At 43.9% G+C, this 18,675-nt stretch overlaps 3 protein-coding genes and 1 non-coding gene across 4 annotated transcripts in view; 2 read left to right on the top strand and 2 right to left on the bottom strand.

The window, feature by feature from the left end:
- Nucleotides 1–6,746, bottom strand: part of LOC130388741 (serine hydroxymethyltransferase, mitochondrial-like) — a 12,117-nt gene extending 5,371 nt beyond the window's left edge. Inside the window, exons 1-6 of the mRNA XM_056598231.1 lie at nucleotides 6,674–6,746; nucleotides 5,498–5,692; nucleotides 3,166–3,245; nucleotides 1,240–1,440; nucleotides 521–602; nucleotides 220–342 (exon numbers count right to left, since the gene is read on the bottom strand). Coding sequence (XP_056454206.1) covers nucleotides 220–342; nucleotides 521–602; nucleotides 1,240–1,440; nucleotides 3,166–3,245; nucleotides 5,498–5,692; nucleotides 6,674–6,706 — 714 coding nt within the window. The 5' untranslated portion in view covers nucleotides 6,707–6,746. The remainder of the gene's footprint in view (nucleotides 1–219; nucleotides 343–520; nucleotides 603–1,239; nucleotides 1,441–3,165; nucleotides 3,246–5,497; nucleotides 5,693–6,673) is intronic.
- Nucleotides 6,747–8,442: 1,696 nt separating this feature from the next.
- LOC130387102 (neurexophilin-4-like) lies at nucleotides 8,443–12,716 on the bottom strand. Its single transcript, XM_056596119.1, has 2 exons — nucleotides 12,713–12,716; nucleotides 8,443–9,248 (listed from the first exon to the last, which is right to left on the bottom strand). Exons 1-2 carry the CDS (start codon nucleotides 12,714–12,716, stop codon nucleotides 8,443–8,445), a joined length of 810 nt encoding a protein of 269 aa, XP_056452094.1.
- Nucleotides 12,717–13,715: 999 nt separating this feature from the next.
- Nucleotides 13,716–16,923, top strand: LOC130388732 (uncharacterized). The gene is made up of 2 exons (XM_056598218.1): nucleotides 13,716–14,047; nucleotides 14,391–16,923. The coding sequence occupies exon 2, from the start codon at nucleotides 14,929–14,931 to the stop codon at nucleotides 16,531–16,533; it is 1,605 nt and encodes a 534-aa protein (XP_056454193.1). The 5' UTR covers nucleotides 13,716–14,047; nucleotides 14,391–14,928; the 3' UTR covers nucleotides 16,534–16,923.
- A 1,260-nt stretch (nucleotides 16,924–18,183) lies between these two features.
- LOC130392195 (U5 spliceosomal RNA) lies at nucleotides 18,184–18,298 on the top strand. Its single transcript, XR_008896983.1, has one exon. It is a non-coding gene; the product is annotated as a U5 spliceosomal RNA (small nuclear RNA).
- Nucleotides 18,299–18,675: the final 377 nt, after the last annotated feature.

Below are 18,675 nucleotides of genomic sequence, written 5' to 3'. Positions count from 1 at the left end.
ATAAAAAAATGAAGCAACTGCACACTAATAATAGAATTTCATATAGTAGGTTACTAGGTAGGATTTGTACCATTGTATTTCTATATTGCTATAGTTACTTCCAGTTGTAGTTATAATATAGTATAGTATATAGAACTACTGTCTTCTACAGTAGTTAGAAGACATTTTTTAGAGAGGCTTAGAAAGTTGACGATAGAAGAGAAAGCTCAGGCAGCTCACCTTCTTCATGCGGGGGTAGTCAATGAGCCGTGCGTAGGCACTGGTGCCGGCGATGATGAGCCTGGGTCTGAAGAGACGCGCCGTCTTCTCCAGCTGGTCGTAATCTATCGTCCCCATTTCTGGCTGCGGCGGAGACAACATGCAGGGTGACCCAGAGCAGGACACCGGTATAATCCCCCACTGACGGTGGATTCAGACGCCGGTCATTAATGAACGTCCTCTTGGGGAGGCTGAAAGGATGTCTCTCCGGGTTGGGCTGTGGTGAGTGGGGATTCGGACGGCGGACGCAGAACACACTCACGTTCAGCTTGTAGGGCATGGACTCAAAGTAGATGGAGGTGGCTGAGATCCTCTTGGTGTCGGTCATGTAGCCATGGGTGAGGCTGCAGGGATGGAGAGGGGCAAAAGAGAGACGGTACAAAACACATCATGCATCATGATAGAACAACAGCCGCTCAATGATAAGGACTAGAGTAGAGATATGAATTCTCAAATGAGAGAAATATGTGTGTGTGTGTGTGTGTGTGTGTGTGTGTGTGTGTGTGTGTGTGTGTGTGTGTGTGTGTGTGTGTGTGTGTGTGTGTGTGTGTGTGTGTGTGTGTGTGTGTGTGTGTGTGTGTGTGTGTGAGTGTGCATGTGTGTGTGTGTGCCTGTCTGTGCGCGTGCATGTGCATGGGCCCCTGTGTTTGTCTGTGTGAATTTGCATGTGCATGTGAATGTGCTCCTGTGCATGTGTGTGTCTGTCGATGCGTGCGCATGTGAATGTGAATGTGCTTCTGTGCATGTGTGTGCCTGTGTGTGTCTGTCGATGCGTGTGCATGTGCTTGTGCTCCTCTGTGTGTGTGTGTGTGTGTGTGTGTGTGTGTGTGTGTGTGTGTGTGTGTGTGTGTGTGTGTGTGTGTGTGTGTGTGTGTGTGTGTGTGTGTGTGTGTGTGTCTGCCTGTGTGTGTGTGTGTGTGTGTGTGTGTGTGTCTGCCTGTGTGTGTGTGCCTGTGTGTGTGTGTGATCCTCCACACGTACTGGCCTCCGTCGGGCAGGTCCAGGCCCATGATGCGGTCGTGCGGCTGCAGCACCGCCGTGTACGCCGCGAAGTTAGCGGGCGAGCCGGAGTAGGGCTGGACGTTGACCCCCCACTGGGCCGGGTCCAGACCGAAGGCCTCCAGGGCTCTGCGCTGGCACAGCAGCTCTATCTGGTCCACCACCTCAGCCCCGCCGTAGTACCTGAACACACACACACACATAGACACACACACACGCCAGACATACACCAATAGAAAAAAACACACATGCCAGACACACACACATACACACATAGACACACACACACACTCACACACAAGCCAGACATACACACATGCACACATAGACAAACACACACACCAGACATACACACAAACACACACACACACACGCCAGACATACACACATAGAAAAACACACACACATAGACACACACACACAAACACACACACACACACACAAACACACTCGCACACACACATTCCAGGTGGGTTAACACAGAACCTCTAACAGAAGATCTGAGAAAGCACGCAATATCTTTGTTAATATGGCTGTTGGTGTCGGGGAAAACAGCTCATATTGTTGGCTGTCCAATATTGTATGATTGTTATACATACAATATTGTATGTTTTGTGTTTTTACTATGGAGATGCACGTAGTTAGTTACCCTAAGCACTAGATTGATCCGTTTAATTCATGTTTTTTTTTTTTTTATCAATTATTTTATCTAAAGAAGACATTTTTACGAGTTGGAAATGTTTATTGATGTCAGTGTAAATTGGAAAGTTTGATGAGACAGAGAAAGTACAGAAAGTACAATACAGCCCTGTTTGATGTTGTCTAATCTTCCATCGTATAGATTGCTCAACGGTCAATAACCGGTTATGGATTTATAGTTCTGAGCTAATAAGTTATGTAGGCTTAACTTTACATGTTGCTATCTTTCACCAGGTCACATGTTCCAAAGGCATGTTTTAGCTGAGGCATTATTGTTAAAACATTAGTGAAGATCATATAAATAGAACAGTCCCATGCGTGTCTGTGTTAGTGTGTGTGCATATGTGTTTGTGGTCACAAGCTTTATTTAGAAATGCGTCATTCTATCACATTAGCATTAGCATCAGCACATTAATCCTGACGCTGGTATCCTTAGGGATCGCCTAGTATGTCATCACCACACAACCGTCAACAGATCTAGAAAGTGTGTGGCAGCCGAGACCTAAAGCATAAGGGAAGAGTGCCTTATGAACACCAACCTCCACCTCCTCCACCACCGCAACCACGATCATAACGAACACCACCTCCAACGTCACAACAACCACCATCATAACCACCAACATCTCCACCATCACAACCACCATCATAACCATAACCACTTCTACTTTCACAACCAACCAATAATAACCACCACCCATCCCCCCCCTCCCACAACAACTACCTTCATAAACACCATCATAATCACCACCGTAATCCACCTCCACCATCATCACAGCCATCACTCCTAACCGCAACCACCCTCACCTTGATCCCCTCCACCACCACCACCATCACCTCCACCACCACCATCACCTCCACAACCTCTACCTCCACACCAACATCACCCTCAACACCAACACCATCCTCACCACACCAAACCCCACCCACCTACCATCGCCTCCACCACCTCCATCATCACCATCACCTCCACCACCACCATCACCTCCACCACATTCACCACCACACCAACATCACCCTCAACACCAACACCATCCTCACCACTCCCAACCCAAGCGACCACCATCACCTTGTTCCCCTCCACCACCACCGTCACTGCCAACACACCAATCACCACCGTCAACAGCAACACCATCCTCACCACTCCCAAACCCCAACCACCTACCCTAACCCCACATCCTCCATCACCTCCAGTACCCCGATCAGTCGTACCTCTGTCCAGGATAGCCCTCTGAATACTTGTTGTTCAGACAGGATCCCTGGGCCTCCAGAGCAGCACGGCTGCAGAAGTTCTGGCAGAGACAAAACAAAAGACCAGAGGGACTGGGTTAACGTGTCATTCGATTAATATCCCATAATGCTAAAATCGAGCCTACGCTCTGCACATGCGTGAGAGGAAATAACTGTCAGGCAACAGTTTTTGCCTTACATTTAACGCCACTCTCTGAATGAGATGAGATGAAGGTGAGAAATGAGACGATCTTCAAGTCACCTCACCTCCGTTTCCCTCTTCATGCAATGATTCACTTAAGCTGAACAGCCAATCAGAGTTTCTAGAGATTAACTCCCGGAATCGGCCTCCGTCCTCGATTCAACATGCTGAATCAGCCGACTATCGGACAAGGGCTGACTATTGGCAATGATGCGGGACACACCGCAGAAATGAATGGCCCAGACGCTCACCGACAGCCAACCGTTGGCCCGGTGTGTCAGAGCCTTTTCTCTAACATGCAAGGCCACATCAGTCATTACTGAGAAACTGACGTAGAGTCTCTGGTGCTATTGCACCCTGCTGGGTCTGCACACCCTGAGAGGATCCCCCACCAGGCCTTCTGGCAGGGCACAGACACACCAGCCCTCAGGGCCATACAGATATAACCATATATGCATAAACTCGCTTGCTCTTCTCAGGTTGTTTCTGTGTTTTGCATATTTCCTTCCTTGTTTCTTTTCTTATTTCATAAATGTTCTTATTTTCTTGAATATTTTTCCTTCTTTCATATTTCATATTTCATTATTTTTTAACCTCTGATTCATCTTTCATTTATATTTAATCTCGGTATATTCTGTCAATCTATCCATATATTTTAATATCTATCTATCTGTCTGTCTGTCTGTCTGTCTGTCTGTCTGTCTGTCTGTCTGTCTGTCTGTCTGTCTGTCTGTCTGTCTGTCTGTCTGTCTGTCTGTCTGTCTGTCTGTCTGTCTGTCTGTCTGTCAACCTATCTCCCTATCCACCTATCCACCTATCTATCTACCATACACTCTCACCCAATCCAGTCATTACCGTGCAGACATGTCAGCCTTAAGAGGAGGTTCAGCCTAAAACCTCAATCATCCCAGAGGGATTTCTAGGTCTCTCTGAATCTCTGCATCTCTCTCTGTCTCTTGCCTTCTCTCTCTACCTCTCTTAACCTATCTCCCTTTCCACCTCTCCCTCCCTCCCTCCATCATTCTCTCTCTTTCCACCTTTGCATCTTTCTCCAAAACTCTTTACCTATCTTTTTTCCTCTCTGTCTCTGACTCTCTGTCTCTCCATCTCTCTCTGTCTCTCTCCCTGGGATGACAGACACACTGTGGTTACAATGTGGCGTGTCTCTCACCCGTCAATTGCGTTCTCCTCTTGACTCGATGTCTCCGTTTTAGGGGATCAATGGATCGTGGATGGAAGCGATCGCAGGAATCAGCCCGGTGATTGAATGTGGAGGGGATGGGAGGGGGGGGGGGGGGGAGCAGGGTTTGACTGTGTTTCATCTGAACAGAGAGGGGGGAGGTGGGAGGGAGAGAGGGGTCCTCCGTGGGGAGCCGGCCCTACCAGCAAGACTGACTGACAGGAGCTTCACAAGGAGTTGACAAAAAAAGGGGCCCTTCAGAAGTGCTGGGACTGACACCGCTGAGAGCTTCTAATTGTTGTGAAGTTTAAAGGTTGAAAACTTCCCCAGCTTCTGCTTTGATGAAATCAGAGACTTGTGAGGGAAGACAGCGCCAAGACGTTTAGAGGAGAACTCGAAGCGCACAGCAGAAGGGAAAGCGGTGGAAAGAAACTGGTTTTCTGCAAACAAGGTGGGCGGTCGTGTTTTGCATTGCTTCCCTCGGTTTTGTTACAGTAACACGCACTGGTGAATAAAATGAGCATCTAAGCATCACGCTATACGTTCCAGCCTGCCAAGCCTGTCGTTCTACTATGTTGTGCGTTGTAATGCTCTGCGAATGGTTCCTGGGAGGTTTGTCAAAGATTCTGTAACTTGTCACCGGAAAGAAGGTTCTCCAGTATTCAAGGTGGAAACAAATGATTTTTTAGTTTTCACTCAATTTCACTCTAGCCATCAGCACACACACACACATACAGAACTCTCTTTTCACTTGCTTACTGCTTACTGCTCTCTCTCTCTCTCTCTCTCTCTCTCTCTCTCTCTCTCTCTCTCTCTCTCTCTCTCTCTCTCTCTCTCTCTCTCTCTCTCTCTCTCTCTCTCTCTCTCTCTCTCTCTCTCTCTCTCTCTCTCTCTCTCTCTCTCTCTCTCTCTCCGCCCCCCCCCCCCCCTACCTCTGATGCAATGAGCTCCAGGCCTCGACACTGCCGGTCCTTCTCCTGGGTTAGGAGGCTCCACATCTCTGGGTCATCCTGGGCCAGACTGTCCTGTCCCGTCCACTGTCCCCCGCTGGAGAGCCCTCGCCTGGGCAACTCCACCGACAGCTTCCCCTCTATCCAAGCACATCCTGATGCCCGGAGGCATAGGGGCTGCGGAGGGGAATGTTTGAACGATGAAACGTAACGCAGGTCATCTCAAGGAGCTCAGCAGTACAGGTGTTGATTCTGTGTTTATGAGAAACTTTCTATTCTCCAAAGAGGGAAACAAATAAATAATATATATAGTGGTAAAGAAGGCCACTGTATAAGCGATTGCGTATTTCAGGATAAATATACTACTTGATCTGAATGAGCACATCATAACTCCAATAAAATATAAAACATAAGGAGAAATATAGCATAGATTTGATTACTTTTTACTGAATCTCTATAATAGCAAATCTTTATAAGCATTTAAAAGTCCCATAGTCTTAAATCCCAAAAAGTATGAGTAATACCAATAATACCAACGAAACATATGCTAAAAACCCCTGGACCTGTTGACAGTAGTCATGTGGGTCAGCGGCCTTTCATGTGGGTCAGCTCTCAGGTGTGTGTTTGCCGAAGGTCAGATAGTACCCACATGATCCTTACGCAACTCTTTGTTACTTTGCCCTAATACGTTGATTGCTGCCTTATCAGGAATAATAAAGGGGAGCCGTTTCTTCTTTAGTATTCTGTGTTTCCGGATTTAGGTACTGTGAGCGTCCTTCATGAATCACCAGTCAATTTTAAAGGACAAATATCCTTTCAGCCACAAAAAAAGCACAATGGTTGCCTTCTTTGAAAAACCGGTTAAAATATGGCTCTGTGATGATAGTTTGAACACAGAGGTGCGGGCAGTGTTGTGGAAAGCACAAAAAGACTGCAACTGTTCCAATAGGAACCCTGTTGACTTCAGCACAACAACACAGGCGCCTGACTGAGCAAAGCCACCTCGTTGAATTACAAGGTGGTCTGTTTAACTGTCAAAAGTACAAAATATAAATTTGTTCTTGTGGACTTTGGTTGAAACTTAACTCAACTAAATTAAGCAGTGCAAACATAAACAACATGTCAGGTCTAGAAAACAGAAGTAAACCGAATACTCACCCGCAATATTTGCCTCAGTGACAGCGAGAGCATGTCTGGGATTGGGAATGACTGAGTGAGAAACTTCCATGGTGCAAAGGCTCGAGGGAAATCAATCATTCTCATGAGAGGGGACGGGGGGGGGGGGACACGCACCCTGTGTGCACTGATAAAACCAGACAACTAGAGCACTGATCTCTAGTAAAAACCTTTGTTTAATGCCGTTCATTTCTTTGATGAAACAATCCTATTTTTATGCCGCCTGATTAATCACAAGAACAGCATTCAACAATGTACGCAGATACACATGGAATGATTATTAATCAAAGGTTTAAGCAATAAATAAATAAGCAATGAATAAAACCATAACAATTATATTTGACTAAAATGTCTTAAAACATTTTTTGTTATTGATCACTGCATATTGAATTGCACATAGAAATACTAGTCATAAATGTATTTATACATTTTAAAAGTTACACTTAACACTTAACTTAACTTCAAACACAGCTAACTTACTAACTTTTCTTACATCATTGTGGAAAACGTGATTTCACTATGAAAATGAAATGAAATCTAAACACACGCGCAGAGAGAATCCCACAATAACTCCAGAAGTGTGAACGTACATCATACGATAATTAGACAGCTCAGACAGGCATGCACTTCTGTGCGTCTGTCATTTCCAGAAGATATGCTACTGGAATTATTATAAATCTGTAACATCCCAGAAAAGTTCAATTTCCCACAAATCCATCTTAATCCTGAATCTTATAATCCTCAACACTGGTATTCATTAACTGATGAATAAGATATATATGAGAAATAAAAGTGATTAAATATTAACCAATTAGATTAATTTACAAATAATAGCATTTACTCGCACTGGTAAAAGAAAATATCTTGAAGTTATCATGGACTAATGTAATGTAAATGTCACAAAAATATTGAAATTAAGAGAAGCAAACAGCAACCAATAAACAAAGTAGTTATAGGTCATCTCCACGGTTGTGAGGACCTACACAGTGCTTCATGTAAACAGGGGTGTGACCAGGGTGGTACAGGCCACTGCTCTTTTGCCCTCATTGGTTTCAGTGCTGCTCTGGCACTTTGCTTGAGCCACTGCCCCTCCCAATAACTGCCCACGGCCATGCAGTACTCTGTATAAAGGACTTCCTGGCGCCCTGAAAAGTCTGCATTAGAATCTAAAAGTGACCATGTGTTCATCCTCAAGGTTAGGGCCTGGAGTTGAGACTATAGCAGAATCAGTTACTCTTTTAAATCTTCTTTTTACTTCTTCAAACCAGTATAATGTAATGGATTTCATGTGATCTGTTGAATTATAGACCTTAGTTTCACTTTCTAAGCTAAGATAAAAATGTGCTCCATAAATAATGCTGAAATTATTAAATTAGTTTTGATTTTGAACTCATCTTTTGTGTTGATTTTATGTCTGTATAGATGGAATGATATAATTATAGCAATGATGGATGCTTTAATTACGTGAGGAAGTCGATCGTTTATTGTGGATGTCAAAACTCTTTATGGAAATTATTTTGGAAGGGGCCATGCAAAGTGAAGTTATTATTATCATTTTAACCTTGAGTATCCTAATATAGTATTACATTTGTTACAATCAGCTAGTTTCAAATACATATTTCTTACCATCAGATGTCTGTGGTGTTATCACTGTTAGTAATTTGATGTGATTGGGCACAAGCCTCTACATGAACATTTGACATCCCCATTTCCTTCAGTGTAAAGTCCTTCAGTGTAAGTCATGCCCGCAGTCATCCTACGTTCTGCTGGTTCTGGTCCGTCTGGAAATTATGGTCCGGACAAACTTTCTGCACCAGCCTGTAGTCGGTGCCGGTGAACGCGATGAAGATACAGATGACCTTGAAGGGCTTGGCGCAGATCCAGGCCGCCTGCGACTGGGTGTTCTCCGAGTAGCACACCTGACCCGGGTCGTAGAGGCACGGCTTGGTCTTCTTGGACCGGTTGGTCCTCTGGTACTCCACCCGGCAGTTGAGCTCTGTCATCACCATCACCACCTCCTGCTGCTGCTGCTGCTGCTGCTGGTCCGGCCGGGTCCCGGTGGCCGTGGTCTGCGGAGGCCCCCGGACCTGGGACTCTGGAACCAGAAACGGCTGGTGACCGGCGAAGGCGGCGGTCCCAGGCCGGTCCCCGGGGTCCGGGTCCCAGCTGACGGTTTTGGACGGGGGCACGATGCTCACCGTGATGTTCCCCAGGCGGGACGAGTTGTGTCTGAAGTACACGCTGAACGTCCCGTTGATGTGGTCCACGATCTTCCCCGTCACCAGGAGGCTGAACTTCTCCGTCTTCACGTTGAAGTAGAAGTCGCCCCAGCCCAAGACCTTCTTGGCCTTGGGCGCCGGCCTGCCCACGGGGCCGGGGGCTTTGGCTTTGGGGGCGGTGCGGTACAGGAACTGGTCCACGGTTTGGGACAGGTTCTGGGGCCAGCCGAAGGGCCCAGACTGAGCCAGGAGCGGGGCCTTGGGTTTGGTGGAGATGATCTGTAAGTCTTTAGATAGATGTTTGACCTTTAGAGGTGCTCCCAACGGCTCTCCTCTGCCTGGGACGTCCACAGCAGACTCAGAGGGAGGAGATTGTTGCCTTGGGCCTGGTAGATTGTGGTTCTCGTAGTCCGTTGTATCATGACCCTGTGGAAGGTGATAATTTACACTTCATTTATTGATTCATTGTTCCTTAAAGAATGTATTTCTGACAGTTAAAGTGACTATTGAGAGCTCAAATAAGTGAGAGGGGGAGGCAGAGAGAGATAGAGAAAGAAAGAGAAAGAGAGCGGAAGGTGCCTCTTAACACCTTGAGTAAAGGAGACAGATAGTTTTAGAGTACCTATTAAACGTCTAATCGATTATAATAATTGTGTGTTGTTTGTATGGTTGGGTTGAGCCTGACTTGGGAGTTAGACTAATCAATGGGATGACTCCCTCAGGCAAGGTCTATGGATGAATTCCCAACACAGAATAAGATAGAGACCAAAATGCAGTCCAATTTCAACCTTTTCTATCCCTCAGTTTTTTTCTCTCTCATTGTCTCATTATTGATTCCATCTCTTGACTCTCTATGTTTCTTTTAGGTCAATCTGTCAATCATCTTTTGTGTTGGATTAAATATAGCGAGCAAGGTTGAATGACAAGCCCAGAAATTACAATACACACTACTAATAGTAAGAGTAGTAGTAGCAGAGTTTGCGTTGAACCTTTTAATGAACCTGTATTTATTCAGGTCAGTCTCGTTTATATTGTGCACTTCTTCTGCAGGAAAAACCTGATAACGGAAGAAGTACATAAAAACAATGGAAGAGGACAGCACATGTTCAAATGACCACAACAGGATTTCACACACAAAAAAACATCACACTAAGAATGAAGCTCCTATCATAATACCACTATGAAATACTGACATAAAAATGCAATCCTCTTAAACAAAATACAAAAACTGTGTTTCAAACCACCTATTTTAACGCTGTCCATCGAAGGCATTAATCCTAGTATGGCCTGCCACGGAAAAGGTTCTTATCAACGAACGCCAGAACACATAAGGATAATGCAAGCACACTTTCTTACACCTCCCACACACACGCAAACACGCACATACGCCCGCGCACACACACACGCACACTCTCACAAACACACACACACACACACAGTGTCTTCTTTAATAAAGTGTATGACCTCTATGTGTGGTGTTGGTCTGCTCTTTAGGGTATGAAAACTAAACACAAGAAATTTGAATACAAACTTTGTGAACCCTGCTGAACTCTTGTTTGAAACTAAAGTCAGGGGGGGGAATGCAAGAAAGAATATAAATATAAAGAAAGATCATTGTAATTTATTCGCACAGTGTCATTGTTGAGACAGTTGAGTGTATTAAATTCCTCGCCTCAGAGAGAGGTGTAGAGTTCACAATCTTCTGAATATTTCAGATATAAACAATTCAAATGCCATCATTATTTCTTCCCCCCCTATTCCCCAATAAATACATGTCCACAAACCAGTCGTCCCATCTCTATTCTAAGAGGACGAGGAGGGGGAGGAGGAGGAGATTGGGAGAAGGAGGAGGGGGAGGAGGAGGCAGAGGAAGAGGAACAGGAGGAGGAGGTGGTGGCAGAGGAAGTGGAGCAGGGGAGGTAGCGACGGAGGAGGAGGAAGAGGCGGAGCAGGAGATGGGAGGATGGGAGGAGGACGAGGAAGACCTCCAGCTGTTGGTAATGCAGCTCATCACTAAAGTTTGAGCCATGTCCTCAGTGGCCCTAATTGGCCCTCAGCGTGTGACAGCGGTGTCAGTGGCACCGTGTCAAGCCGCCAGAATGGTGACTGCAGCTGAGCAACAGCGGTGCAACGGCTGCGGGAACACACCGACTCTGTGCGTGTGAGAGTGTGCGTTATAGTGAGAGAGAGGGAGGGAGAGAGAGAGAGAGAGAGAGAGAGAGAGAGAGAGAGAGAGAGAGAGAGAGAGAGAGAGAGAGAGAGAGAGAGAGAGAGAGAGAGAGAGAGAGAGAGAGAGAAATCCCTACCCTGGCAAAACTGAGAGGAAAAAGGTAAGCGTATTTTTCAAGGTACAACTGGGTACACCTCAGTCATAGGAGTAGAATATAGACGATCCGAATGTCACTGTTTCCTTTTCTGGTTATCTGGTCGTGCTTGTATAAAGACTAGAGGTATCAATACAGCAGTAGCACATTCACTTAATGTATTTAATGAGGAATGTATGGAGTTTTTTAACCTGACTTCCTTGACATGATTGAATTGTGATTGACTTAATATATATATATATTCAATATTTCTGATATTTCTGATACTTCATGGCTGCAGAGTGGTACCCTGCAGCCATGAATCTCCACATTTAATGTAACCTTCTCCTCTGAAAATAAAAACCAACATCAAATGTATTCTGCACAACAACTGATTTGTTTTGATACTACACTCCCAGCAGAGCATTGAAGAAGCACTAAAGATGCTTACTGTTGTTGGTAGCAACCACAGGCAGCTGATGACAAAGTTCAAACCAAGTGTCCTCATCTTCCCGCAGTCAAGGGCGCTCCGTCCGCCGTTAGATGCGGATAAAAGTGATGTCCATCTGATCCAACGACAATAAAATACGCATCAATGTAGTTCGGGACGCGGCATTGTTGATCACGTTCTTCTCAGGCGCAAACTCGCACACAACGACGTGGCGGAAAGATCGGGTTTGAATACAAACCCTATAATGTGCTTCCCCGCTCACTCTCGCAAACCCTGTTCTCTCCTACTCCGAGGACGCGCGCGCGTACGCGTAATTTTTTTATTAAAACTACATGGGACGCGCGCCCATGGTTATAGACTAGGCCTAGCCTACTACTTGCACCTTGGATATTTCCCCACATAACGGTTCAGACCACAATATAGAAAAGATTCATGCGTGAGCGGCTGCAAATGTACAGCCCTCTCTGGTGTTCCCACACTTTATGACCGATTATTTGATAATACGTGTTTTCCCTCAAATATCGGCTAAAGACATAGGCTACTGCAAACTATTACCTCACAGCATCACTGAAGAAAATCACCGATAGGCCTTTTTAAAATACTTAAGTATTGCTAATTGGTTAGGCTACAGACCCACAAATAGGCTAGAGATAATATAATAATTCGTAATTCTGTCCCATTCGTGCTAATTTTCCTATAGGCTACACCCCTGATTATAATCAGGTCGCATATTTGTTTCGCTTTTCACTAAAGATGTCCGTGGAGAGGAATGAGTAACAACAAATTTGTTGATGCTCTGCCGCAAGGTGGGGTTTCCTTCTGCTGTGTAATTCAAAACTCTGCATGAAGAAATCCGGCCTGTTCCCCGAGAATGTTTGAAGGCCAAAGTAAGATTAAATCAATGTGCTGAACCACTTGTCGGTTGGTTTTTAGGGTTAGGTAGTTCGAGATGTTTCATGTCCCACTACTGGAAGAGTGTATGCGCCACGTATCTCTTTAAATTGGCATCAGGGGTCATTCCAGAATTGGAGGACATTTTCTGTCTCACCCATGAAATTTCAAATAATCCATGAACAAAATACTAAAACATGCACTTGTTGTGTAAATTATACTTGTCCTGAGACAAAATGTAAATATAGTTGTAGAAAAAGTGGTTCCAAAATATTATTTAAAATACCAAATAGCTCTCGAGCACCCCCTAAAATGGCATTTTTCTCTTGTCCCACCTTCTTGATGACCAACTTGCATGTCAAATGTAACAGTTAAAATGAGTTTTAAATCTACTTTTTTTGGTATGATTTTGTTGATATATGTCTGTTGTAATTGTTAAAGTAATTTGTCTAATCATCAACATATTTTAAATAATAGTAATTATGCACTGAAGTTGTGTCCCACAACATGCGCGCAACCCTGTTACCGAAACCAATTTAGCCTGACAGTGGAAGAGAAAAAACAGTGAGTCACATGACACAGAGGAAATTACATCATTACACCATTTGCTAGCACCATGGGTAGACCAAAGGTAAGTCCTTTCTTCTATTTTTCATATTTTTCCAATCTTTTCAGCCTTGATTGAATGTGTCACTCTGACCAACGCAACCCTGTTATTCATATTATCAAAATAAGACAAATTAATTTCAAGTTTTCTTTCTTTATTTGTATAACTAAGTTTGTCCTTGACCTTGACCTAACATCACATTCCACAGCTAGCATCTATTCATGAGAAAAAGCTAACATTAGCATTGATTTGCAACCCTGTTACTTGCAACCCTGTTACTGTAATTAGAGTAACAGGGTTGCACTACAGTAACAGGGTTGCATCTCCTTCAGTTCACTCCGAAGGGACAATCTATTATCTATAGTAAAATTAAATGTGTATCTATAATTTAGCATGATCTACATGTTTTAAATGTATTACCATATTTTCCAGAATATAAATTGCCAACTACCTGGATGGGATTATTAACTCAAAATTAACTTGACTTGATCATGTTCACATAATTTTCAATAGGTAGGACATTTTTTAAATTTAAAATTGATTTCTACAGAGTTCTTGCACACCATTGAGCGCTGCTGAAAAGCAGAGGCTCTACCGTGCCAGGCGTGATGCTGATGAACAGAGGAGACAGCAGTACTTAGAAAAAGAGAAAGAGAAGTGGAGGAAAGATGTAGAAACAGGGAAGAAGAAAAAGCAAAAAGACCGCAGTGTGAGAGCACAGCGTGCCCAGCGAAAAAGGTGGAAAGAGGCTCATAAGAGGAGTAATGCCAGGAAAAAGGTACTTGAAGGATTAAACACCCCTCCAGTAAGCCCTGATCCTCCAGCCAGGCCAGAAATTCGAGTCAGGCCAGAATCTCCAGTCAGCTCTCAACCTGGGACTTCAAGGTCAGGACATAAGTTTAGGTTATTAAGGAATGCAAGTGAGTGTAAGCAAAGATCATAAGGATATGTAAATGAACTGTATCTGTACAATGAACAGTGAAATAGGCATCTCTTTTACTTGATAGGTATAATCCTTAATTATTACAAGTCAAAAGATATCCATTTTCGATAATGAAACGGTATTGTAGCTATCAGTATGATGTTTGCTATGACTATCAAGAACCACTGCATGCACCATGGATTGCTATTACTTACTACATATGTATCTATTAATTACTGGGTAACTACCCTCAAATAAGTTGCTACTGTGAAATCAATAATGAAAGTGTTTATATGTTTCTTTTAGGCAACGTGATCTTGGGAGAAGAAGAAGGAGGGCTGCCAAAGCAAAATTAAACAGGGAGTTGGAGAAACTACAGGATCAGTTAAGTAAAGTTGAAAAACGAGCAGAAAAATACAGAAAGCGGCTCCAACGATCCAAAAAGGACCATCCATCTCCAAGATCCAAAGTCAACAAGTTGCTTCGGGAAATCTCGGGCACATCCCTAAGGAGAACCCTGTTATTCCATACAGCAGTAGCTGAGGAAGTACGTACCAAGTACGCACATTCAAAGAGAGAGAGTGACAGACAAGTCATTGCAGGAATAGTCACCAGCAAAATCCTGAAGAAGTACAGGCTGCAGAGATTGGCAGAAGAGGTTTTTGGATTTTCAAGGAGGAGGTGGACAAAACTGTCAAATGAAAATGTTTGCAGGTACCAGAGGAAGAAGCACGAGGGGATTGCTGCCACGCTGAGATCAACGGTGAGAACGTTCTTTTCACGTGATGATGTCAGCAGGATCACAACTGGAAAAAAGCAAACGGTGACAAAAGAAAAGAAGAAAATGCAGAAAAGATTACTGGTGGATTCAATGAAGAACCTCCATTTGAAGTTCCTGGCTGAGCAGACCAACCTCCGTCTATCATACTCACTGTTCTGCACACTTCGCCCCTACTGGGTTGTGCATCCAACATTGGCAGATCGTGAAACATGCATGTGCAAACAACATGAAAATCTAGGCTTTATTGCCAAAAAGCTTCACCAGATGCACATCATCGACACATCCAATTTGGAGAGCCTGACACAAGCCATCACATGTGACACCACGAGCAAGCAATGTATGTATGGGGAATGTGAGAAATGCAGCAATAATACCTATGCACTCACAAGCCACTACAGAGCCACCGATCGTGTCTCCTACCTTCAGTGGGCCACTGTGGACAAAGAGCACAAAAATGATCCTGGAGCAGCCTCAAAGATCACTTTGAAAAAAGAATTTGAATGCTCCCAAGAAGAGCTGGTGGAAACGTTTGCCATTTTGCTCCAGAAGTTCAGGCGCCATCTCTACAACATCAGGCAGCAATATGCTTTCTCACGGGCCCTGAAGCTGAACCTCCCTGCAAATGAATGTGCAGTCCATATTGACTTCTCAGAGAACTACGGCTGCAAGTACAGCGCTGAAGTACAAGCTGTCCATTTTGGTGCATCACACCAACAGGCCACTTTGCACACTGGGGTTTACTATGTGGGGGGGGCATCTGCCCCTACCTCCTTTTGCACTGTATCGGCATCCAGACTGAAGGGACCACCTGCCATATGGCAACACCTGGAGCCCATCCTGAGGGAAATCCGAGAGGGATTCCCGGATGTGACAACCATCCATTTTTTTAGCGATGGCCCCTGCACACAGTACAAGCAGCGTGGTAATTTTTACCTCTTTTGTACTGAAATTTTCAAGAAGGGGTTTACAAGAGGAACCTGGAACTACTTCGAAGCCAGCCATGGCAAAGGTGCCCCAGATGGTGTGGGTGGCACATTGAAGAGGAGGGCCGACAGGCTTGTCAGCCAAGGAGTTGATATTCCTACTGCATTGTCCATGTACCAAGCTCTGAGTGAGGGACAATCGAAGGTGAAATTGTTTTACATTCAGGAGCAAGCCGTGGAGGATGCAGTGAAAGAAATGCCAGCTGACCTGCCAGCTGTACCATCCACAATGAGGCTCCACCAGGTGGTTACTCTTTCACCTGGGAAAATTCTCTACCGTGACGTCAGCTGCATGTGTTCGGCAACAGGGAATCTGGAGTGTGATTGCCAAAAAACAAAGTCCTTCAGTTTTAATACCACCGATGACCACACAGAAGACCCCATATACAGCCAACCAGAAGAGGTGGAGTGGCACAGTCCAGAGGTTGTGGGGAAATGGTGTGCCCTGGTGTACGACCACACCATCTACCCAGGGATCATCCAAGAGGTGAATGAGACCCACTGCCAGGTGAAATGTATGCATAAAGTGGGGGAAAACCGTTTTTTCTGGCCGTTGAGGGAAGATCTCCATTGGTATCCCTTGGAGGATGTGCTGACCCTCATTCCTCCCCCAGAGAACGTTACCGCACGCCACATGGCCATCGCAAGAGAGTTATGGGATGCTCTGGCCAGCCGCGGAAATTAAATCAACATTATAACACTAGCTTTTTAAAATATTGATCAGTTTATGACTATTTTTGATATGCTCATTCATTTTAATGCCAGGTTGTCGGCATACTGTAATATAACAATTTTTTTATGTTTGTCCATTGAATATTTGATCAGATCCAGTTTGTGGTCTTGTTGACATGTTTATTTTTTTGATCATTCCTACTCATCCTGTTGATCCTTCATCGAAACGATATATAAAATATTATTAAACAACATTCCTGTGGTCCTGAGTATTTATTTGTCACATTTATGTCATGATCTACAATCAAAAGTAATGTATCCATTCAACCGTTACTTTGCGCAACCCTGTTACTCTAATTTCAACCCTGTTACAATATCATTTTTATTAAAATAATCTTAAATAATTTTCTCAGCTCACAAGGGTTTAATCTATTGTCCTTTTAATAGTTTGAATGATTATATGCATAATGTATTTGAGCAAATATTTGAAAATAAATACTGAAATTAGTAAAAAGAAACGTGTGACTATTGAAAAGTTGGGCAAGATAGATTTCAAAAGTTGCTTAAATTAATATAAGTCAAGTCTTATCTGAAATTAAATGAGTATTCAATGTGAATATGACTTTCTCTACTTAATGGTAAAGGATTTAATAAACAATATTTTAAAATATTATTTTTTCAGGTTCCTGAGTATTCGTAACAGGGTTGCGCCAAGCATAGCACACAACAAATAAAACATTTCATAAAAAGTGTACCTTTGATGCCTGAGCTGGACGAATCAAATTAATTGATGGTTTATTACCTGTTTTTCTTAAATACATAACAGAAAATTATAAAATAAAGGGTCAATTTTTCAAAAGTGTTGATGCCTAAATTGTCCTCCAATTCTGGAATGAAGGTAATACAATTCCAAGTGATAAATGGGAAGAGTAATTTACAACCGAGGACTGCCTATCCCTCAGTGCTGAAAACGAAGAAAGTTTATATTTCTGTTTTTTTTGCGATGCTAGATAGGGCTCGCTTTACATGTGCAATACATTTGAATGTTTTTTTTTTTTTAACATTTTTCTTTCTTCCTCTTATTTACATTGACGTGAGCAGGGCCGGCGCTCGGCATAGGCGACCTAGGCGACGCGTTGGGGGCGCCCTCTGGTGGCGCCCTTAATTAGTCAATTAAAATATACAAAACAAACGGAGAAGGGAGGGGGGGAGGGGGCGCGGGAGACCCCCCCCCTGCCGAAATGGCCAGCGCCGGCTCTGGACGTGAGATAAAAAAAAAAAAAATGCATCGTACCAAAATCTAAATTAGTTACCTGACTTCTCTGATTTATGCGTCAAATCAAGTTGGCATGAAAGCAGATTTCATGTCACAATTCATGTTTAGGTGATACAGCTAATATTGGCTGTTCTAAAACGTCAACATGAAACAACGGGCCTACCCACAATGCTTTGTGAGACAGTTAATTCAGTACTCTTTACATTACATTCCAATTGGAACATTGTGTTAAACAGCATATTTCAAGGCATTCTGTCGTTTTAACATTTGTGCTTCTGATTATTACTGCAAAAGTCAAACTATGGGCTACTGCTCATTTCAAAACATCACTCAAAGTGTTAGGTTGGAATATTAGCTCACATTTGGACATGTATGCCTATTTCAGGAGAATTCTGGTTTCTCTTCAGATTGCATAAATCTTTCGCCTTTTACTAAAGATTTCAGTGGAGAGGAAAAATGTGAGTGTTAACTTATTTTTTGATGCTCTGCCGAAAGGTGGGGCTATCGTTCCTTGTTCGATATAATTACTTAAGATGGTGCTGCTGTGTATTTATCTGACTTCTCTGAAGCTTATTATGTTCTATTTCATGTAGGCTACGCCGTCTAGGCTTCGCCTTATGGGCTTGTCCCATGCGCGTGCACGCGCGCACTGGAAATTTCAACTATGCACCAATCAACGTGGGCACCGCCCACATTTCCCACGGCACCGTGTATATTATGTGACGCACCGCCACTCATCCTCCCTTTTCTTTCGGCATTGTACCATCAACAGCATGACTTCTAAGCTTCGAGAACCCTGGGGCTGCGGCGTGGGCGAGGCGACAGACCAACGGTCCTTTTCAGGGCCACTGGAGAGCTCTTCCTTAAGAGCTGGGCCCT

The sequence above is a fragment of the Gadus chalcogrammus genome, chromosome 1, assembly GCF_026213295.1.
Source record: "Gadus chalcogrammus isolate NIFS_2021 chromosome 1, NIFS_Gcha_1.0, whole genome shotgun sequence".
In the NCBI taxonomy this organism is placed as follows: Eukaryota; Metazoa; Chordata; class Actinopteri; order Gadiformes; family Gadidae; genus Gadus; species Gadus chalcogrammus.
Note: the sequence above shows the minus strand (reverse complement) of the source record. Positions and strands in the feature narration are given on the sequence as shown.

Coding starts and splice junctions, on each gene's coding strand:
- LOC130388732 (XM_056598218.1), top strand. CDS start 14,929: ATGCAGAAAAGATTACTGGTGGATTCAATGAAGAACCTCCATTTGAAG.